The sequence below is a fragment of the Diabrotica virgifera genome, chromosome 5 (genome assembly GCF_917563875.1).
Source record: "Diabrotica virgifera virgifera chromosome 5, PGI_DIABVI_V3a".
In the NCBI taxonomy this organism is placed as follows: domain Eukaryota; kingdom Metazoa; phylum Arthropoda; class Insecta; order Coleoptera; family Chrysomelidae; genus Diabrotica; species Diabrotica virgifera.
Genome location: NC_065447.1, coordinates 40,457,126 through 40,481,636, shown reverse-complemented (window position 1 = coordinate 40,481,636; position 24,511 = coordinate 40,457,126). Strand labels below are relative to the sequence as shown.

Below are 24,511 nucleotides of genomic sequence, written 5' to 3'. Positions count from 1 at the left end.
CGCTCGGAATTTTCATAAATTTCAAAATTTATGCTTAACTTCTGAGTGGCATTTTCTTTCTACGGACGTGGACTATAATTTCAACGATTTTATAGAAAAGCTTGTCTCTATCTTCAATAAGGCATTTCCTTTAATTTCAATTAAGCCAAAACATCACAAACCCTGGGCTACCAAAGGTATCCGCATATCAGCCAGAAATATGCGCTCACTATTGTATATCAAGAAATTTGCTACCTACGTCTCTGTCACTCAATATATCACCAAGTACAGGGTAACCTATCTAAAACTCATCAAATCAGCTAAAAAAGCCTACTATCAAAATCGTATGGAAAGCTCTAAAAGTGTTGCAAAAGAAACTTGGTCCATAATAAACGATCTTCGAAATAGAACTCAGGCAGTTCAAACATTTGCCCTTCCAGCCCCGCAAAATCTAAACGAATATTTCGTTAATGTGAGTAAAAATATAACTTCTACTATTTTGCCACAAAAAGATCCCATTTCCTATCTCCCCAATTCAGGAGTGTTCTCGAATTCATTCTTTTTAAGACCAATCGATATATCTGAACTGATCCAAACTATCAATAGTATCAAAAGCAAATCATCCTGTAGTACTGATGGACTATCCATAAAAATCTTCTCAAATCTCACAGAAAATGTGTTGGAAATCCTCGTCTCACTAATTACTGATTCCTTTGAAAGAGGCAAATTCCCAGAGTGCCTAAAGATAGCCATTATTATTCCCCTTCATAAGGGTGGTGAAAAATCTAATGCTTGCAACTATAGACCTATTGCCTTACTACCGGTACTTTCAAAAATTATTGAGAGACTCATAAAAACCCGTCTTATGTCCTTTCTCATTGATAACATCTTATCCCAAAATCAGTTCGGCTTTTTAACTAATAAATGTACCACTGATGCCTTGTTTTCTGTGCTTTATGAGGTTTACCAAGCACTAAACAATAATCTTTATACTGCCACTGTTTTCTGTGACTGTGCCAAAGCTTTTGATTGTGTAAATCACGACATTTTGATTAAAAAACTAAATTTCTCTGGGATTTGAGGTATTTCTTTGAATTGGTTCCAATCTTACTTGAATAATAGGAAACAACTAGTTGGAGCAAATGATACTGACTCTAGTCTCAAAAACATTGTATGTGGAGTACCACAAGGTTCAGTATTGGGTCCTCTACTGTTCCTTATCTTTATAAATGACATCACTAAATTAAAAATCGATGGAAAAATTTTTCTTTCTGCTGATGATACCAGTATCACTTGGAGCAACTCAACTATTGCATCTCTTCATGCAACTATAACTTCTGATTTGCTTACGATAAAAACCTGGTCTGACTCTAATTTACTCTCTTTTAATGTGGATAAGACAGTAGCATTATCCTATAAAAGTGCTCTTCAACCCCTGCTTGTTAATAACAGCCAGATCTCTACCGTTGATTCTGTAAAATTTCTTGGTATTTTTTTAGACAGCAACCTCAAATGGTCCCTTTATATCGATTTGTCAAGTAAGAAACTCGCCTCAGCCTGCTATGCTATAAGATCTGTTTCGAAAGAACTCCATTTAGCATCTTCTAAACTAACATATTTTTCCTTGTTCGAGTCTCATCTTCGATATGGTCTTCCTTTTTGGGGTTCTAGCACAGCTGCCCAATTAGATGTTATTTTTAAATTACAAAAAAGAGCAATAAGGTATCTGTTTGGCCTCAGAAAAACAACACATTGCAGAAGTTACTTTAAAGATCACAGCATCTTAACCCTTACACCTTTATATATTTTAGAAACTGTTTGCTTAATTCGTAAACACATGCATATCTTTCCAGCAAGGCCCCGTCATGACTACTCCACCAGAAATTCAAATTTTGATGTCTATTTACCGATCCCGTCCTCTGAGTTAGTAAAGAAATCCATATTATATTCCGCAAAAAAACTATACAATCATCTTCCTTTACAACTCAAATCTGCAACATCTTTCCCCAAGTTCCGTAAAATGACAAAAGCTCATCTATCTAAAAGACCATATTATTCAGTAGAAGAGTTTCTTAATGACTAACTAAAAAATTACAGTAATGTACAAATAACCAAACTTATCTATATTTGGGTGTCACATGCAGCAGCTTAAACTTATTAGTTCGTATGTCTATAAATAATTTACTTTGTTGTATATTCACTTTGCAATTTCTATAAATTGTTGCAATATATCGATTTTGTTTTTTTTTCTTTACTTTATTAACTTATTTATGTACTTTATATATTTTGTATTTATGTATATTTTTTTTTATATTGACGATTTATCAAATTTCAGAAAATTATATTTGTTATTGTTATTGTTAGATATTATTTATTTATTTTTTCTGACTTTAATTAAGCTTTGTCCATAAAAGTTGTATAATTTTCAGTGACAATAAAGCATATTTCTATTCTATTCTATACACCCTTCTGTTTTGATGCTTGCTGATGACCATCGTTTTTCGCATAGAATTTTTCTGTTTTTATGAGGCAAGTCATCTTTTCAGATTATTGCTTGTTTTAGAGGGGCCAGCGTTACCTTAACCGCGCAGAATCTGCCAGCACGTATACTACTTAAAGCGCCAATAAAGGTGATGGTAAAGAATGGATTAATGTTTAAAGTAGTTAATGACGGTTATGTAAATTTATACTCTGGTAATACTGTTTTGCATCAAGCTGCAGAATCGGATATAACGGATATAGCAAAACTTATTTTAGATAAAGGTGCTGATATTAATGCACAAAATTCTAGAGGAAAAACTGCTCTACATATTGCGGCAGACAATGCTAAATATCATATGGTCGAATTTCTAATATTAAATGGAGCCAATCTTAGCATAAAAGATAACTATGGATTGGTACCTTTAGAGAATATCTATACAGGTCCTTATGAATTAGTAACTGCTGCTACTAAGAAATACTATGATGGTGATGATGATGATGATGGGTTTGATGATGAGTCGTATTTGGGTTATCGACGAGAATTGCTTAAATATATTGTTTTATGGCAATATAACCAGGAGTATCTATTTGTGAAAAGTAAGTAAATGTTAATTATTATGTGTGTAGTTACAACAATTGTAAATTGCAAAATTTGTTACTCGTCCCAAAGATAGGTTATCCAAAGGATCAAGTTATGGCAAAAAAAATTGACAAATCCGAAAAAGTGGGGAGAGCTTGCCGGTTTATTTTTATACGCAAAGCATCCCTATGAGGTATGCTATCCCAAAATAAGAAAGATAAAAAATTTCAGGAAAGTAGATAAGGGCAACTGCCTTGTTATTTTAGACCAACAACTTTACATCGACAAAGTCACTTCTTTCCTAGGCACCAATAACTTTAATCTTCTTCTTGTTGATCCCTCTAAATCTTTTGTTTCTAAGATAAAAAACAATCTTAAACAGTTCAGTGATTTATTTTCTCAATATACGAAGCTCCATATGGCAAAATTCCATCAAATCACTCAACCCCAGGTTATACGGTTTACCAAAGATACACAAAGTTGACATTCCTATTCGTCCCGTTGTCAGTTTCATCAATACTGCAGTTTCTATTTTATCTAAATTCACTCTTAACAGTATTAAAAACTTCATCAACTTCACCCCACAATTTACTGTTTTGAATTCTCGTCAATTAGTTGAACAACTTCAACTTATCAATCTTAATCCGAATATTGTCACGCTTTCTTTTGATGTTAGCAATTTACTCACTTTAGTGCCCAAACATGAATCTATTAGTCTGGTTAACTCATTCCTTTTTACCTTCCGTGACTAACATTGGGTCTCTGAGACAGACCAGTTAGAGTTTTTACGATTATATCCAAATCATTTGTTATTAATCTTCGCCGCCATCAGTAGCTGCCTGATTTAGGTGCCTGTTTTTAGTGTTGAAGTTTGAGTCTTCAGTGTCAACTAATTATGCAATTATCGGCAAATCTTGTCTCAGAGACCCATGTTGGACCCATGATCTACTCGATGAAAAAATATTTAGATTAACGAAAGACCGTACAAACAAGTGCTGATAATTTAGTAAGCCAATTGCCAGGAGTAAAAAGTGAACCTAGGTACAAGAAAACAGCAATGGAAATATTGAGATTGTTTTTGACAAATCAGATGTTATGTGATTATTTTATTTGCTTTGGTACCTTGCTAATGTTAAAGAGGTTTAATAATTTAAAAATATTTATCATTTATGTTTAATTTTACTCTTTCAGGGAGTAAACACAATCCTAGGCTTGAAAGTGTGTCAATGAAAACATTTGTTTGTCTGTCTCTGAGACCCATTGTTAGCTTTAATGTTTAGAAAACCTATGTTAGTTGCGGAAATATAACAATTCTGTCACTTCCATTAACACTTCGTCTATTATAAACATTCTCGAAATTTGTCTATTTCAAGATTACTTTGTTTTCAACAACAACTTCTATTTAACAACCTGATTTAGCAATGGGTAGTTGCTTATCCCCTTTCTTAGCTGATGTTTTTATGGATTATTTAAAATCCAACCATATCACAAAAAATGCTGAGATTTTACACTGGTTCCGTTATGTTGATGATTGCTTAGTTTTCATATCAGGTGACTTAGATTCAGCTCACAACTTACTTCATAAAATCAATCAAATCCATCCTAGAATCTATTTTACTATGGAACTAGAATCTCTAACTCCATTTACTTTCTGGATTTATTTATTACCAGACTAAGTGACCACTTTAACTTTGGTATCTACCATAAACCCACATAGACAGATCATGTCATCCATTCAAATTCTAGCTACCCTCTCTCACACAAGCTCTCTGCCTTCCGCAGTTTTATGCACCCATTAAATTCTATTCCTATATCTGCAACTGAATTCAACAATGAATTAAACATTATCAAACAAATTGCGCACAATAATGGTTATGACCCAGACATCATCCACAAACTTAAACAAAAAAGAGAACTTAAGTTATTCCAACAATCCACTCGCACTTCATCATCCACAACTACTCCAATTTATGCCTCCTTGCCATTTAATAATTTCAAATTATCAGAAAGAGTCAACCATATCATTTCTAAATCTTGTGACAACATCAAAATATCATTTAAAGTCAATCAAAACAACAACAAAAGCTCATTCAACACCAAAGGCTCAATCCATTTTATGAACCGTAGTGGGGTATATAAACTACCTTGTTCAGACTGCGATGCTACTTACATTGGTAGAACTTACAGATCTCGTTTCACCAGATCTGCAGAACACACTGAGAAAGAAACCACTTTAGCCTTTCCACACCATTTAAAAGTCAATAAACATGAACTTAAGATTCCCGAAGGTGTTGATACAAAATATTCAACAAAAAAATACACTCCTTTAGACTTATATGAGGATTTGGAAATTATCTAAGACCCGATGAAAAGTCCCACCTATGTCAATAGACAAACATACCTTAACCGAAATTTTCTCTTCATCAACGTATTAATCCAGAGATACTTAGATGTGAATTATCCGTATTCATTTAATTTCCTATTTTCTCCCACTCCCAAACTTCGTCTTTCAATTTCTTCCTCATATAGTCCTCGTGGTTGGTATTATATTCCTAACGAAATCAATTAGCTTCTACATGTCCATTTCGTAAACAAAAACAAGTAAAAATAAACAACTGGTAGTGAGTCATGCATGCCACGGCCCACGAAAACTGTACGCCGATGACAAACCTTCCCATATGAGACTTGCGAGTGCATGCACTGATCGTAGGGTGGGTTCAATTTGCTGTATCTCGCCTCTAAGCGTTCTTCACAAAACTGTTTACGCATTTCGCCGGTGCAGGTTGTGTCTCGCTTAGGTTCAATTTGCGCCAGAGCTAAACCGGCCTGTCCAAAGTGCACCTGCGCGCTGACAACTCAATACAAAGGGTTATTCACACATGGACTCAGTGCTGACTCCGGAAACCAGCCTGCACCTTGGACATGCTCCTAGGAATAATAATTGTGGGTTAAGTCTTTGACGATTTTATTATAGAGGTAATGTTTTCGCTTTAAGGTATATGCACATTAAGGTGCATATAGATATGCGCGCCGCGCACTTCGCGCCTTGTGTTCGCCGCGAGTTTTGGCGCCGACAGAAGTTGGATCGTGATGCGCTGTGTGCGCGCCGTTTGTGTGTCCCTTGAAAACGTACTAATCTAACAAAGATCTAAAACAGAACGATTTCATAATCTCAGCCATTTTTTAAATGAATGTATGGGGGTAGTTACATATAAAAATATCGAACTATTAGTTACATTGTAAAAAGTAACAAAAAATTAACATGTTTAATATATTGATGTCTATAATTGCTTTCATTGATTAATTTTAAATTTAGTCCTAGGTTTCATTCTTAGTGGTGGTTTTCGGTGGTTACATTATTAAAAAAAAATAAGTGTCAGATTTCTTACACTCGAAGGAAATAAATTCTCCTATTACGATCCAAAAGAAAAACAAATCATGTTTCTTGACCATATTTAAATAATCTTTGTATAGGGGGTTGTTTTTAAGGGTTGTGAACTGTAAAATATCAAAATATTAAAGTCATGATTCAAAACAATCAATATTTAACGTCTGAACATAATTGTAGCCCATTTCCGCTTTAATTCATTAGTTTTCAATTTATTGGAGTAAGGGGTAGTTTTCGCCCCTTAAAAATAAAAAGCATACTTTGCGACCAAGTCAGTTTTCAAGAGGAAGATAAAATGAACTTTATTCCAAATTTTCAAGAACGCAAGATCGATAAAAGCAATTAGAATTGTGAGTTTTGGATCTATTTTAAACTTGAATGATTGTACTATTATGTTGCCAGAATGTTTCTGGCTCTGGCGCCGACAGCGACAGAACTTGAATCGTGGTGCGCTGTGTACGCGTCATTTGTGTGTCCCTTCAAAACATATACTAATCTAACGAGCAAACCACAGACGCGCAGCGTACACACGACGCGAAGTGCGCGGCGCGCTTATCTATACACATACCCTTACAGAAACAGAAATGTGCTCGCTGAAATTAAAAGCTCATTTTTGACAATTTGTTTTACTCTAAATTGTTGCGTTAACTTTTAAACTGTTAGATTTATTTTATCGTATTTTTTAGATATCCACGATGAAGAATATACTATTTCTAACTGTATGCCATTAATAACAAGTAAGTTTAATGAAAAATTCTTCTTGGTAAACGGTATATTTATTATTTAAAAAGCCCATAAAAGGGATATAACTATTAAAACAAAGCGTTTTCGCTCTGTAACGAGAGCATCATCAGTGTTACCTAAAATAAGTATAACCGTATTAATCATTAAGACAAAAAAATGTTTTTTTAAGTTAAAATGTTGGCCAAGGTAAAAACAAAGTTTGGTTATACTTACAAGAACAAGTTAAGCCACCCAAAAATACTAAGATTAAAACCTTTTAAAATTATACTGTAAAAAAACACTGTATTAAAGGTCGTAAGATATTCCTAGTCGAATTGAAATGAGAAGACAGCATAAGCAGACGGGTACTGATCATGGGTATCGGAGACCAAGATCCGGCAGGAAAGGAGTCAGGGCTTTTCAGGTCATCAACCAGCGAAATCCCTGCCAGAAAAAGAAAAAAGCAGACCGTGAATTTAAAATTGCAACGTGGAATGTAACCAGCATGTTTGAATCAGGAAAAACCCACAATGTAATCCAAGAAATGAAAAGAGTTGACATCAATATTTTTGGAATAAGTAAAACCCGATGGATAGGAAATGGAAAATGTCAAGTTAGAGACCATACGATGTACTATTCTGGTAATAATGACACACAATATCGACATGGCGTAGCAATTATACTGAACAATGAAGTCTCACAACACGTCCAGAATTTTCTACCACTTTCTGAAAGAGTTATGCTACTACAACTAAAAACGACAGACATAAAAATAAACCTAATTCAAGTCTATGCCCCAACGGCCGAAAAAGATGACGAAGAGGTGGAATCGTTGTATGAACAAATTCAAGAGGCATTGTAACTACCAAAGCATGTGACGTCACAGTAATAATGGGTGATCTAAACGCCAAAATTGGAAAGGGTAGCACAAGTAACGTAGTGGGAAATTTTGGATTAGGTGATAGAAATCAAGGAGGAGATAGGTTGATACAATTCTGCCAAGATAATAATATGATTGTTACAAACACGTTCTTTGAATTACCTAATAGACGTTTGTACACGTGGAAATCGCCAAGAGATAATGAACATCAGATAATGAGAAATCAAATAGATTATATAATGATCAAAGAAAGATATCGGAATAGTATTACAGCAGTCAAAACACAACCTGGAGCAATATATCATCTAATCATAATCTCTTAGTAGCTCACATGAAAATTAAAATGAGAAGAATAGAGAAAACAGCAAAAGAAGAATGAACTGATATAAGTGCACTAAGAAATCCAGAAATCAGAGAAAATATCAAAGAAAGAATTAACGAACGTCTAAACACCGTACAGATTGAGGGGGAGTACAATTAGTCCTGTCGCCAGGGGGGGTACAACGGCCTCCTTAATTCAGATGGACTTACCCAAGTTTTTTTATATATTTTGACCCGCAGAATACGAATTTTTTGGGTAACAGTTTATCCGGATGTCGATAAGATTGTAATAGACAAAGAACTTGAGGAATTACCTAACAGTGATTTCTCGCAAAACATCTTTTTGTATTTCTTGGGTCATTTTAAGCAAAAAATATTCCTACAAGTTTTTTCGTAGAATGCATAGTTTTCGAGATAACCGCGGTTGAACTTTCAAAAAATCGAAAAATTGTAATTTTTGAACCCTAATAACTTTTGATTAAAAAATAAAGTAGCAATTCTGCTTACCGCATTTGAAAGTTTAAGTCAAATTATATCGGTTTTGATTATTTGCATTGCTAAAAATTTATTATTTTATTGTTAAACAAAGCTATAAACACCTAGTATGTGAGTAATGTTTACTATGATTTCTCATTTAAAATCGAACGAGTAGATAGAGTAGCTACAAGTGCAAGCGAGGCAATTTCTACGTAGCATGCGTTAAAACCTATGTATTAGGCACGGGAAACACTATGTGTTTATAGATTAGTTTAACAATAAAAAAATTAATTTTTAGTAATGCACATAATCAAAACCGATATAATTTGACTTAAACTTTCAAATGCGGTAAGCAGAATTGCTACTTTAATTTTTAATCAAAAGTTATTCGGGTTCATAAATTGCAATTTTTCGATTTTTTGAAAGTTCAACCGCGGTTATCTCGAAAACTATGCATTCTACGAAAAAACTTGTAGGAATATTTTTTGCTTAAAATAACCCAAAAAATACAAAAAGATGTTTTGTATTGCGAGAAATCACTGTTATGTAATTCCTCAAGTTCTTTGTCTATAACAATCTTATCGACATCCGGATCAACTGTTACCCAAAAAATTCGTATTCTACGGGTCAAAATATATAAAAAAAACTTGGGTAAGTCCATCTGAATTAAGGAGGCCGTTGTACCCCCCCTGGCGACAGGACTAAATGAAGAAAATATCAACAAAAACTGGGAAAAAATAAAGGCTGACTTAATAGAACCTTCAAGAAAGTATCCACGCAAACCCAAAGAAACGAAAAAAGATTGGATGACAGACGAAATACTAAACTTAATGAACAAAAGAAGAGCACATAAGGACAAAAATAAATCGTTATACCAGCAAAAAATTGGTTAGAAGAAAAATGTGATGAAATAGAAGCGCTACAACGGGTCTACCCCAAAATCCCGACAGCCAAAATCCCGACAGCCACAATCCCGACGGCCAAAATCCCGACATGCCAGAATCCCGACAGGCCAAATTCCCGACAGGCCAGAATCCCGACAGGTTTGATAAGTTTTTTTAACATATAATTACATTTAGTTCTTGTTTTTTGTTTATGGCCATCTGTTTTTTAATTTTTGTTACTAAACAAAATGTAGTGGTCGGAATTTTTACTTATGCGAGGATTTTTACATGTCGGGATTCTGGCTGTCGGTATTCTGGCCTGTCGGGATTCTGGCGTGTCGGTGTTTTGGCCGTCGGGATTTTGGTTGTCGGGATTTTGGCTGTCGGGATTTTGGCTGTCGGGATTTTGGGCGGCACCGCGCTACAACATAAACATAACAGCTTTAATGTACACAGGAAAATAAAAGAATTCACTAGAAAACCAGAATACAAACAAAATATACTAGTTGATGAAAATGGTGACATAGTAATGGATACAGAAAACAAATTGATGGTATGGACAAACTATATAGAACAGCTGTTTAACGACAACCGAGACACAATAGATAACGAATATTTCGTTGAAGAGACTGGACCAGAAATAACAGAAAGTGAAGTAAAACACACCATTAAAGAACTGAAAACTGGGAAAGCTGTAGGACCGGACGAAATACCGACAGAAATATTGCAACTTATAGCCGACTGCAATATAAATGTAATTGTCGAATTATTTAATATCATATACAGAACTGGTATATTACCTAAAGAATGGCTTCTATCAACATTCGTGACTATACCGAAAAAGAGAAACGCCAGAAAATGTTGCGAACACCGTACCATCAGTCTATTGTGCCACATACTCAAAGTATTTCTAAAGATTATTCATCGTAGAATATACAAAAAGTTAGAACAAGACAGTTGACAAACTCAGTTCGGATTTAGAAATGCTCAAGGAACCAGAGAAGCATTATTTGCAGTAAATGTGCTAATACAGAGATGTTTAGATGTAAACCAGGACATTTATGTCTCCTTCCTAGATTATAACAAGGCATTCGATACGGTGAAACATAATCCGTTAATAAAACTCTTGAGAACAAAGAACATCGACACACGGGATATAAGAATAATAAATAATCTGTATTATGAACAAGAAGCTGCCATAAGAATAAATAATTTGAACACCAATAAAATAAAAATCAAAAGAGGCGTTAGACAGGGTTGTGTCTTGTCGCTATCACTGTTTAATGCATACTCAGAAGAAATATTCAAAAAAGCATTAGAAGATGAAGTAGCAGGCATAAAAATAAATGGCCTACCCATATGTGAAATTAGATACGCCGATGACACAATACTAATAGCAGACACTAGTACAGATCTACAAAGAATTTAAGATAAGGTTGTTGCAACGAGTGAAGAATTTGGTCTGTCACTAAACATAAAGAAAACGAAATTCATGGTTATATCAAAGAAAAATATTAGAAACATCAATCTACACGTAAATAGTAAGACGATAGAACGAGTTCAGAATTATAACTATTTAGGGACGAACATTAGTGAAACAAACGATTATACCAAAGAAATCCCAATTAGAATAGAAAAGGCTAGAAGTGCATTCACTAATATGAAACAAATATTATGTAGTAGAGACCTCAGCCTAAATCTTAGAAAGCGAGTACTAAAATGTTATGTATTTTCTGTTATTTTGCATGGCGTGGAGACATGGACCCTCACTAAACAATGCCTCAATAGATGGGAAGCATTTGAGATGTGGATGTATCGAAGAATGCTGAGAATCTCCTGGACAGACAGAATAACCAATGAGGAAGTACTAAGGAGAATACAGAACAGCAGGGAGTTACTGGATTCCATCATAATAAGAAAACTTCAATACTTGGGTCATATGACACGTGGTGACAGATATGAACTCCTAAAATTAATTATGCAGGGAAATATTCAAGGAAGGCGCAGTATAAGTAGGAGAAAAATGTCCTGGCTGAATCTCAGAGAATGGTTTGGATGCAGCTCAACTGAACTCTTTCGGGCTGTAGTGTCCAAAGTTAGAATAGCAATGATGATAGCCAACCTTATCAAAGAAAAATGGACTAAATGTCTTTCATAAATTGAAACATTATAAAATCGAAAGGATGGATATAATACCTATGGATATGTCATTAAGGCAACATATGACTCCCACACGTGGTACGTGGGTTGTCTTAATTAATACGGTTATACTTATTTTAGGTAACACTGATGATGCTCTTGTTACAAAGCGAAAACGTTTTTTTTTTAATATTTGTAACCCTTTTATAAAAAAAACCTAGAAGATGCTCTTTCTTTAGACCAAGTAGATAGTGACCCTGAGAGCACTTGGATCTATCTCAAAGATAAGGTAATCGAGGCTGCAAAAAACTGTGAGGCAGCGGTTTTCACTGGCCGTAAGCCATGGATATCCGATAATACGTGGACTGTGATTCAACGCAGAAAAGAACATAAAACTAGATACGGAACAAACGATGAATACAGAGCGTTATCGAGAGAAATCAGAAAACAGTGCCGCAAAGATAAATCTGATTACATCTCTCAAATATGCAGAGAGATAGAGGAACATGCCTGTCGAAATGAACCGAGGGACTTATTTCAGAAGATCAAACTTCTTACCAGAGAATTTAAATCTCAAACGTGGTCTGTAATAGATAAAGAAGGTAATTTAAAGACCGATACTGATGAAATATTGGAAACATGGCGAAACTACTTTGGCGAGCTATATAAAAATAACGAGGTATCAGCAGAAAATCAGTGGCCTTCTGATTACCCTAGAGAACCTACTGTCTTACTCGCTGAAGTCAAAGATGCAATTAAATCACTAAAGAGAAATAAATCCCCAGGCATTGATTCGATACCATGTGAAATACTACAGTTACTAGGTGACAAAGGATTACATATCATCCATTCTATCTGTGTCGCTGTTTGGAATTCAGGAAAATGGCCATCTGATTGGTGTACCTCAATTTATATCCCACTACACAAAAAAGGAAATACTACCAGATGTGAAAACTACCGCACACTGTCACTAATAACACATGCTAGTAAAATCTTGTTGCATATCATCAAAAACAGATTAAAAACCTATCTACATTACCAAATACCTCAGGAACAAGCGGGGTTTGTAAAGGGTAAAGGTACAAGGGAACAAATCCTGAATTTGAGACAACTCATTGAAAAGTCTAGAGAATTTCAAGTACCTATGATTATATGCTTCGTTGACTACCAAAAGGCATTTGATTGTGTAAGCTGGATAAATCTGTGGTCAATTTTAATAGAAATGGGCACACCAATGCACCTGGTGACACTTACTAAAAATCTGTACCAGTCTAATATAGCGACAGTGCGACTAACTCAGAAGTTCTCAAACCAATTCAAGACCGAGAGAGGTGTTAGACAAGGATGCGTGTTGTCACCTGACTTATTTAACATTTATGGTGAACATGTCATGAGGATGGTTTTAGAAGGATGGGCCGGTGGAGTAAGAGTAGCTGGTAGGAAAATCTCCAATTTAAGATTTGCTGATGACACTACACTTATAGCAGCAAATGAGCAAGAAATGTTTGATCTTCTGCGAAGAGTTGAGTATGAAAGCAATAGAGTTGGTCTGAAAATCAATAAAGCTAAGACAAAAATAATGGTGGTCGACAGATTTGACACTATTCAACTGACTAACATGTTACAGGAATACCAGATAGTAAACACCTTTGTCTAGTATATCGGGTCTCGTATAACTAACGATGGTAACTGTGAAGCAGAAGTTCGGAGACGTATTGGTATGGCAAAAAATGCGATGAGTCGCCTAACTAAAGTTTGGAAAGACAGATCTATCTCTCAAAATATCAAGATGAGACTGGTGAATGCCCTTCTATTCTCAATATTTCTATACGGAGCAGAGACTTGGACTCTTCGCGCATGCGAGCGCCAAAAAATTGATGCCTTTGAGATGTGGTGCTGGAGAAGAATGCTGAGCATACCTTGGACAGCTCATAGAACAAACGTTTCCATTCTAAGCCAACTCAATATTAGAAAAAGGATGTCCACAATATGTCTGCAACGAATTCTGCAATTATTTGGTCACGTGGTTCGCAGAGGTGACGACAGTTTGGAGAGATTAATTGTTTCTGGAAACGTTTCGGGGAGAAGATCAAGAGGACGATCACCAACTAGATGGTCTGACCAAATAAAGCATTCAGCTGGAAACTCATTCTGCGAAGCTCTTAGAGCAGCTGAAGATAGAGACCAATGGAGAAACATTGTCAGGAATATTGGAAGAAATCACGATCCTCAGTAATGGAGAAACGAGAGGAGAGAGAGAGAACCCTTTTATGGGCTTTTTAATTAAATATACCTTATACCAAGAAAAATTTTATATTAAATTGAATTGTATTTTTTAGATTTTACAATACAATTTTTGTGGGATAAATATGAAGATACTGTTGATAAAATGAAAGATTGTATATTTGAGGGGAGTAATATTTCCTTGTACACAATCCTCAGACATATCTTTAATGACCAACTGCTCGCAGTATATCTAAGAAAGAAATCAGTAATCCAGTCCTTGCATAGTATTGATAGATATTGTGCAATGTTTCCGGAGTATGAAAAAGTTATAGAGATACTTCCACATAAACTGAAATCTGCAGAAGAAAGAAGTTCTTTATTAAATAAACTGATTATGGAATATAATAAAGTTTTACCTCTAGAAATCGTTCTTCAAATTTGTAGTTACCTGAATAACTCCGACTTGAAAAAATTTGTTGTAGCGCTCTGTGAAGCCAGTTGATAAAACTGGTTATATGTATTTCTTTATTTTACTATATTGGCAAAAATAAGAACAATAAAAAATTTAAGTATATTGAAAATCTTTTATTTCTGTGACATTTTCACCACCTACTATTTTAAAGGAGATAGGTGCAAAATTTCGGCTTCAGAGCTATTTAAATGCATTCATTTTCGAGTTCTGAGAAAACTAAGTATTTTTGAAAAATTTAAACGCAGAATGAAAGATTACATTATTACCGAGGGCCGAAGGTACCTGAACATTTCTATACCTAATGTTGAAAGAGTTAATACAAATGCTTTATATTATACTATTTAAATTTAGATGAGCACACTGATATAAGTTGTACTTATGCAAAACAGCGTAACAGCAAGTTACTTATACAATCTTTACACTTTTTTTTACCACACGGTAGTGATGTTGATTATAGTTACTTTCGAGTATTTTAGTCCAGGAACTGAAGCTTTTCACCTCGCAATTTTTACAGAATGGATCGATTTGCTTGAAAATTTGAGACTAAGTAGTGGATAGTCAAAGGATCAAAATCTATATGATGTCGAAAGGCGCTTTTACCATGGGGTGGTTGCCACCCCATCTCCGGGGTGGAAATTTTTTAATATATTTTGACCGCAAAAGTTGATAAAAATATTCATTCTAAGCAAAAAATGTTCTATACCTTTTTTTGATAAAATTAATAGTTTTCGATTTATTCGCTATCGAAAGTGTTAGTTTTATATCTAAGAAATCAATGTTTTTGGTATAGATACTCATTTACAATTCACTCAATTTGTGCCGCAGAAAAAATTTTTTCAAACCAAGTTCTTGGAAATTAAATAATCTACAATTTCATATTGAATCATTTTTTCGTATCTCTTATGCTAATCTTTCTATTCTGAAGAAAATGACATTTTTTACCAAACTACAAAAATTCGTTATTCACTTTTGACTCCAGTTTTTTAAAAACTAATCATTATAAGCCAGTCAAAAGTCTAGATCCTATTAATAAGAATCTAATAAAGAAGAATGAATAAGGCCAATGATTAAAAACACCGCTAAGTTACATTATTATGCTTCCAATTGGATTTCTCTTGTCTTTTTTTCAAAAAATATATTGATTTTTTAACCGTAACCTTTTAATTTTTTATCTTAAAAAGTTTGGTGAAAAAGAATTTTATAGGTTTTTATGAGATCTATAAGGCTGTTAATATTAAATCTTTTTAAAGTCCTCAGTCTCAAAAAGAGGTGACTTTGAAAGGGTTGGTAAAGGTGGTTTTTGCATGTTATTACAAGCTTTAATTGTCAATAGCTCACTCAATTTTTACCGTAGGAAAATTTTTTGTAAACCATTTTCTTGGGAATTAAATAAACTACAATTTCGTATTTAAACATTTTTTCTTATCTCTGATGCTAATCTTTCTATTCCGAAGAAAAGGGCATTTTTTACCAAACTACAAAAATTAATTATTCGCTTTTAACTCCATTTTATTAAAAACTAATAATTTTAAGCCAGTCAAACTTCTAGAACCTATTAATAATACATAAATAAAGAAGGCAAAATAGGGCCAGTGACTAATGTTAATTAGGCTGGTGATAAGGGGGTTGTTTCCGATAAATTTTTTGCCGAAAAAAATAGGGACTTACATTCTTTTCATTATAAGTTATTTAATTTTTGAGCTAGAGACTTTTTTTATTTCTAGAGATAGATATTTTTAAACACTTTAAATTAGTTTGAATAAGTTATCCTCGAAAAATGCATAGGTTTCCCGTCGTTTGACTTTGAATCTACAATATTTAGCATTTGACGAAGAAGAGCTAACATAAAAAAGTATAGCTCGATTACTATTGGTTTTAAAAAAAATTTAAAAAACCAGATTTGTTTATTTTTTCAAAAGGTACATTTTTATTAAGCAAAGTTGTTTTGATAAAACGAAAACTTTTTGAGTTATTAGCAGAAAACTGATTAAAAACATTTATTTCTTCGATATAAAACTAACACTTTCGATAGCGAATAAATGAAAAAGTATTGATTTTATCAAAAAAATGTATAGAACGTTTTTTGCTTAGAATAAATGTTTTTACCAACTTTTGCGGTCTAATAAAAAATCTCCACCCCGAGATGGGGTGGCAACCACCCCCATGGTAAAAGCGCCTTTCGACATCATATAGATTTTGATCCTTGGACTATCCACTACTTATTCTCAAATTTTCAAGCAAATCCATCCATTCTGTAAAATGTTCTATTCGAAGCTTCATTACTTGGACTATTTATTACAAATCGTTACTTTTGTATAAAGTAATCATTTACAGTATTCGTTACTTTGATTACTATGACTACTTTTGCTACTTTTGTATTTGAGTACCGGTAATCATATCGAGAATCGTATTTCTCAGTAGGTAGGTATTTTGTATAAAGTAATCATTTACAGTATTCATTATTTGATTACTATTATTAATTTTGTTACTTTTGTATTGGAGTACCGGTAATCATATCGAGAATCGTATTTCTCAGTAGGTAGGTATTTTGTATAAAATAATCATTTACAGTATTCGTTACTTTGATTACTATGATTATTTTTGTTACTTTTGTATTTGAGTATCGGTAATCATATCTAGAATCGTATTTCTCAGTAGGTAGCTATTTTGTATAGGTATTCCAAAATAACTACGACCGATCTGTTTAAGGTACAAAAATGATTTGATTACTATGATTACTTTTGTTACTTTTGCATTTGAGTACCGGTAATCATATCGAGAATCGTATTTCTCAGTAGGTAGGTATTTTGTATAGTCATTCCCATATAATAACGTCCTTCACGAAGTACGAAGTAATCAGAGTAATCAAAGTAGATATAGCTACCTCAGTAGGTAGCTATTTTGTATAGATATTCCAAAATAACTACGACCGATCTGTTTAAGGTACAAAAATGATTTGATTACTATGATTACTTTTGTTACTTTTGCATTTGAGTACCGGTAATCATATCGAGAATCGTATTTCTCAGTAGGTAGGTATTTTGTATAGTCATTCCGATATAATAACGACCTTCACGAAGTACGAAGTAATCAGAGTAATCAAAGTAGATATAGCTACCTCAGTAGGTAGCTATTTTGTATAGGTATTCCAAAATAATTACGACCGATCTGTTTAAGGTACAAAAATGATTTGATTACTATGATTACTTTTGTTAGTTTTGCATTTGAGTACCGGTAATCATATCGAGAATCGTATTTCTCAGTAGGTAGGTATTTTGTATAGTCATTCCGATATAATAACGACATTCACGAAGTATGAAGTAATCAGAGTAATCAAAGTAGATATAGCTACCTCAGTAGGTAGCTATTTTGTATAGGTATTCCAAAATAACTATGACCGATCTGTTTAAGGTACAAAAATGATTTGATTACTATGATTACTTTTGTTACTTTTGCATTTGAGTACCGGTAATCATATCGAGAATCGTATTTCTCAGTAGGTAGGTATTTTGTATAGTCATTCCGATATAATAACGACCTTCACGAAGTACGAAGTAATCAGAGTAATCAGGGTAATCAAAATAGATATAATAGTCGTTACTCGCTTTGATATGATTGGTACGAAGTAATCAGAGTAATCAAAGTAATCAAAGTAGATACAATTGTCGTTACTCGCTCTACTACGATTGGTATGAAGTAACGAAGTAATCAGAGTAATCCAAATAATCAAAGTAGATACAATAGTCGTTACTAGTTTTGATACGATTGGTACGAAGTAACGAAGTAATCAGAGTAATCAAAGTAACGATTTGCCTCTCTGTATAGTAATCGTTACTTTCGGTATTCGTAAGTAACCAGTACTTTGTAACGAATAGTTATTTTTTCAACATCACTATATTTTCATTATGTTTTATGTTCAATATTTTTCTACATTCTCCCTTAGTACTTCATGTTCATTATCACTTAGATTAACAATTATGATTTATCATATTTTCTGTAGACTGAACATTATTCATCATTAACTCGATCTTCTATAATCTCAGTATTTTACAAAGTACTATTTTTAATACAATGCATTTATCAGCCAAATCCACGTTTTCTTCTCTCACTGCACCCGCAGATATGGTAGGATAACAATTTCTTATTTTTTCAGTAAATTATTTAAATGCCGTCAGAGGTGTACCATTTTTTATTGTATCAAAATTTCTAGGATGTAGAATGCTATTATCATCATAAAACGATTTGATTTGTCTTGATCAAATCGTTTTTCGATACTTCCAATAATTCGGTCAAAAATTTTAAGACGTTTTTCAATTTTTTATTCTGCAGAGTACATATATGTTTGAAGAAATTTCAAAAACCATAAAAATGTATGAATAAATAAATGAATGAAACCATAATAGACCAGTAAGGATCTGCGAAAAAACGTCTATTTTTGGATGTGAGAGGTGGCATTCGGATTTTTGCAGATAAAGTTGTTAGGTGACACCTTCAGTAATAATAAATTACTTATGCTCCTTCTCAAATATGCCCGGAACATTAATAAAAAAATTAAAATATTTAAAAATTTCAAAAAACATCGATTATTTTCTGCTTTCTTTGCTTATAACTTTAGAACGATTCGTTTTGGAACAAAGTCGTAGAGAAATAAAATAAAGATAATTGAATTTTGTATGATATACGACTGGTAAAAAATGTCTTAAGGTATTACCTTTTCTGCAACATAGCAATAAATACAAAGCAAGGGGGCAAAATAAGTCTGTTGTTATTCAATATTTTTTAACCACTTTGGTGGCACTTAGAACCTTAGTAATTCGCTTAGGAAATTCTTTGTAATATACTTAAATCGTGTACAGAATTTAATTAAAATCGACCTAATAGTCCTGTCGCCAGGGGGGTAAAACGGCCTCATTAATTCAGATGGACTTACCCAAGTTTTTTTTATATATTTTGACCCGCAGAATACGAATTTTTTGGGTAACAGTTGATCCGGATGTCGATAAGATTGTTATAGACAAAGAACTTGAGGAATTACATAACAGCGATTTCTCGCAAAACAAAACATCTTTTTGTATTTTTTGGGTCATTTTAAGCAAAAAATATTTCTACAAGTTTTTTCGTAGAATGCATAGTTTTCGAGATAACCGCGGTTGAACTTTCAAAAAATCGAAAATTTGTAATTTTTGAAACCGAATAACTTTTGATTAAAAAATAAAGTAGCAATTCTGCTTACCGCATTTGAAAGTTTAGTCAAATTATATCGGTTTTGATTATCTGCATTGCTAGAAATTTATTATTTTATTGTTAATCAAAGCTCTAAACACCTAGTATGTGAGTGATGTTTTCAATGATTTCTCATTTAAAATCGAACGAGTAGGTAGAGTAGCTACGAGTGCAAGCGAGGCAATTTCTACGTAGCATGCGTTAAAACGCATGTATTCGGCACGGGAAACACTATGTGTTTATAGATTAGTTTAACAATAAAAAAATTAATTTTTAGCAATGCAAATAATCAAAACCGATATAATTTGAATTAAACTTTCAAATGCGTTAAGCAGAATTGCTACTTTATTTTTTAATCAAAAGTTATTCGGGTTCAAAAATTGCAATTTTTCTATTTTTTGAAAGTTCAACCGCGGTTATCTCGAAAACTATGCATTCTACGAAAAAACTTGTAGGAATATTTTTTGCTTAAAATGACCCAAAAAATACAAAAAGATGTTTTGTTTTGCGAGAAATCGCTGTTATGTAATTCCTCAAGTTCTTTGTCTATAACAATCTTATCGACATCCGGATCAACTGTTACCCAAAAAATTCGTATTCTACGGGTCAAAATATATAAAAAAAACTTGGGTAAGTCCATCTGAATTAAGGAGGCCGTTGTACCCCCCCTGGCGATAGGACTATAATAAATTTTGCATAATAAATTTGCAATCTAATTGTTTTTAAAAAAGTTCAAATTTTTTAAAATATTTCTGAACAAAAAGTAGACCATTTAGAAGTTGGCTAATTTTTTACACATAAAGAGGTGCTCTACCTATCTAATACACTTTACAGAATTAAAATCGGATTATTTAAGGGGCCTCAGCAATGTTTTTTTATAAACAATTTTTTGGCTTATAAACAAATAGCTTTGTTTAATAATAAAAAAATTAATTTTTAGCAATGCAAATAATTAAATCCGGTATAATTTGACTTAAACTTTCAAATGCTGTCAGCAGAATTGCTATTTTATTTTTAATCAAACGTTATTCGCGTTCGGAAATTACAATTTCTCGATTTTTTTAAAGTTCCACCGCATTATCTCGAAAACTATGCATCCTACTAAAAAACATGTAAGAACATTTTTTGCTTAGAATTACCCAAGAAATACAAAAAAATGTTTTATTTTGCGAAAAATCGATGTTATGTAATTCCTCAAGTTCTTTGTAACAATCTTATCGACATCCGGAACAACTGTTACCCAAAAAATTCGTGTTATAGGGGTCAAAATACATAAAAAACTTGGGTAAGTCCATCTAAATAAAGGAGCCCGTAGCACCCCCTCCTGAACACAGCACTAATTTGTTTATAAGCGAAAAAATTGTTTATAACCTTAAAACATTGCTGAGGCTGCATAAATAATCCGATTTCAATTCTGTAAAGTGCATTAGATAGATGAAGTACTTCTTTATATGTAAAAAAATTGACAAAGCTTTGTATGTTCTAGTGTTTGTTGTGCAAGATTTTAAAAAATTTTAATTTTTTAAAAAAGTTTAGATGGTAAAATTATTATGCAAAATCTAGTAAGTCAATTTTAATGAAATTTGGTGTACGGTTACATTACAAAAATTTTCTAAGCGAATTAGGAAGATTTCAAGTGTAACCTAAGTGACGGAAAATCATTGCATAAAGACAGGCTTGTTTTGCCCCTTATTTTATATTTATTGCTATTTTGAAGCAAGGGTGATAAATTAGGACATGTTTAACCAATTGCATCTGATAGAAAATTTAATTAGCTTATGTTCCGGGCATATTTGAGAAGGAGCATAATTCAATGATTATTAACGAAGTTATCACCTAACTTCATCCGCAAAAATATGAATGCCACCTCTCACATCAACCTAAAAACAGATCCTTACTGGTTTATAAATAAATATGTATAAGTAAGTATGAAAATAAATAATATTATAAGTAGCAATCTATGTATTTATTATGTGTATATGTTTATAGTCAAAGCCCGAATTTCAGGCACTCCTAGGTTTGACTAGGCAATCCTCAGGTCTGACTGCCGGTCTTAGTCAAAGACGGAAATAAATTACAGTTTCGGCCTTTGACTAGTCAAACCTAGGAGAGACTACGTTGGTCAGGCAAAGGTCGAAATTTAATTTTATGAAATCGGGGTTTGACTAGTCAAATCCCGATCAGCTATTAAAATGTCGTAATTTGTTAGATTAGGTTTAATAAAACGTCATTTTTTAATTTTAATGTTTATTATTTTTATATTATCGTAATTAAAATAAAAAAAAATAGTGTTTATTCTCACATGTTGAGGCATGATGGCATTTAGCGTTGCACAATATGTTACACTTTTTACATTTTTGAAGAGCATTTCTTCAAAACAACATCTTCGAAATTAAGAAAATTCTCTTTGCATTCTCTTTATTGATTACTTATTTGATTTCTTGAAACAAGTTTGTTTATAGTTCCGTATTTCGTACCAACTCTATTATAAACCGTGAATTGTTTTATCTTGTGTGATACTCAAAATATTTTGAGCGTCTCCTTTGGCTCTATCAAAGCTGGGATGGGTGTTGTTACAGTTTTTCCGATCGAAATTGGAGGAAATTTTTTTTTCGCTTAATTGTTTCTTAGCGTAAACCTGGGCATGAAGACCTTCAGCGCCTTTCCTATATGTATTTTAATCTTTACTGTCCTGTCTGTATAACAATGGGTGCGTTCGGACGACCATAGCGGCTGACTGTCAGCAGAAATCGGCTGAGTGGTTGTGGTTGTATCCAATCCAGCCGTGATAGGGAAAGCTTAGGCTACGGCTCCACGGGCTGGAAATTGACGCTAGCAGTAGCCGCAAAACGAACTTAAGGTTCCGCAGAACGGAATAGGAATAGCCGAACTGTACCGACTACAGGACTTGTGCGTAGTCGGTTCAGTTCGGCTATTCCTATTCCGTTCCGTGGAACCTTAAGTTCGTTTTGCGGCTACTGCTAGCGTCAATTTCCAGCCCGTGGAGCCGTAGCCTTAGTAAATCTCTCAGCGGCTGACTTCCAGCGGTAACGTCTGATAGCTACTGCTGGCTCAGCTCTCCAGCCGCTGTGGTCGTCCGAACGCACCCATTATCTATCCCCAGCTTTGATATAGCCAAAGGAGATACTCGAAATATTTTGGGTATCATAAAAGCTAAAACAATTGACGGTTTATATAGAGTTGGTACGAAATACGGAACAATAAACATTCTTTTTTCAAGAAATCTAATAGAATGCAAAGCGAATTTTCTTAATTTCGAAGATGTCCCAGACGTTAAGCTGTCTCTAAGAGAAATTAGTACAAAAGATTCTAAATTTGGAGGACAAGGCTTTATAAAATGCTACTGCAATAAGAAATGCTCTTCAAAATTATGTAAGTGTAAAAAAGGTCTAAGGTATTGTGCAACTCTGAATGCCATAATGCCTCAACATGTGAGAATAAACACTATTTTTTTTATTTTAATCACGTCAATATAAAAATAATAAATATTAAAATTAAAAAATGACGTTTTATTAAACCTAATCTAACAAATTACGACATTTTAATAGCTGATCGGGGTTTGACCAGTCAAACCCCGATTTCATAAAATTAAATTTCGACCTTTGCCTGACCAACTTAATCTCTCCTAGGTTTGACTAGTCAAAGGCCGAAACTGTAACTTTATTTCGAGCTTTGACTAACACCGTCAGTCAGACCTGAGGATTGCCTAGTCAAACCTAGTACCTGAAATTCGGGCTTTGACTATAACATATACACTATAGAGTCTTATTGATTTACTTAAACTATATTTCACAATTAAAAAAAAATATTTTTTTTTGTTACATCTAAAAATTTCTGTGAAAACCCATTTGTCCAGCCTTAAGAGAATTTTCGCCGCGGCCTTTCGGTGATTGCACCGATTCATTTATAGGGCCATCACGCCACTGTTGTACACAATCCTCAGACATATCTTTAATAACCAACTGCTCGCATTATATCTAACAAATAAGTCAGTAATCCAGTCATTGCACTATATTAACAGATATTGTGCAATGTTTCCGTAGTCTAAAGAAGTTATAGAGATACTTACACATAAACTGAAGTCTGCAGTAGAAAGAAGTTCTGTAATAAATATACTCATTTTAGTATAATAGAGCTTTACCTCAATTAAATCTAGAAATGCTGTTTCAAATTTGTGCTTATCTAAATAACTTCGATTTGAAAAATTTCGATGTAGCGCTCTGTGAAGTCAGTTGATAAATCAAAAATGAATAACCATTTTCAATTTCGTTGCAACATGAAACTACAGCCGCATTATTATTCCAGTTCAATCAGAGAGTGCAGCAAGCACCCCTACTGGTTTCGAAACTTATTAGTCTCTCATCAGGCAACATATGCCGCTCTCTCTGCAACATATGCAGTCACGAATTGCAACGAACGAAATGGCAGGGATGCTCTAGCGGCAACTGCTAGCAAAAGACTAAGTTTTCAATCTAATGGCACATAAAACAACACCAAAAAATGCTGTTCCACATTCTACCAGACTGAAAACAATGGGAACCTTCTCTGGTAACACCTAGTTGTAAGCCATAACGGATGCTGAGACTAAAGAAGATGAGGAAATTTTACAATTTATAAAATTTATACTTTACCGTTCTGAGCCGATGGGACGTGAATTATAAATTGTAAAATTCCCTCATCTTCCTTAGTCTCAGCATCCGTTATGGCTTGCAAATTG

General features: G+C 33.6%; 1 protein-coding gene across 1 annotated transcript in view; it reads left to right on the top strand.

Annotated features, from left to right (window-relative positions):
* LOC126885351 (uncharacterized) overlaps positions 1-24,511 on the top strand; it is a 151,854-nt gene that overhangs the window by 49,861 nt on the left and 77,482 nt on the right. Inside the window, exons 4-6 of the mRNA XM_050651908.1 lie at positions 2,543-3,057; positions 7,115-7,165; positions 14,192-14,578. Of these exons, the coding sequence (XP_050507865.1) occupies positions 2,543-3,057; positions 7,115-7,165; positions 14,192-14,578 (953 nt within the window). The remainder of the gene's footprint in view (positions 1-2,542; positions 3,058-7,114; positions 7,166-14,191; positions 14,579-24,511) is intronic.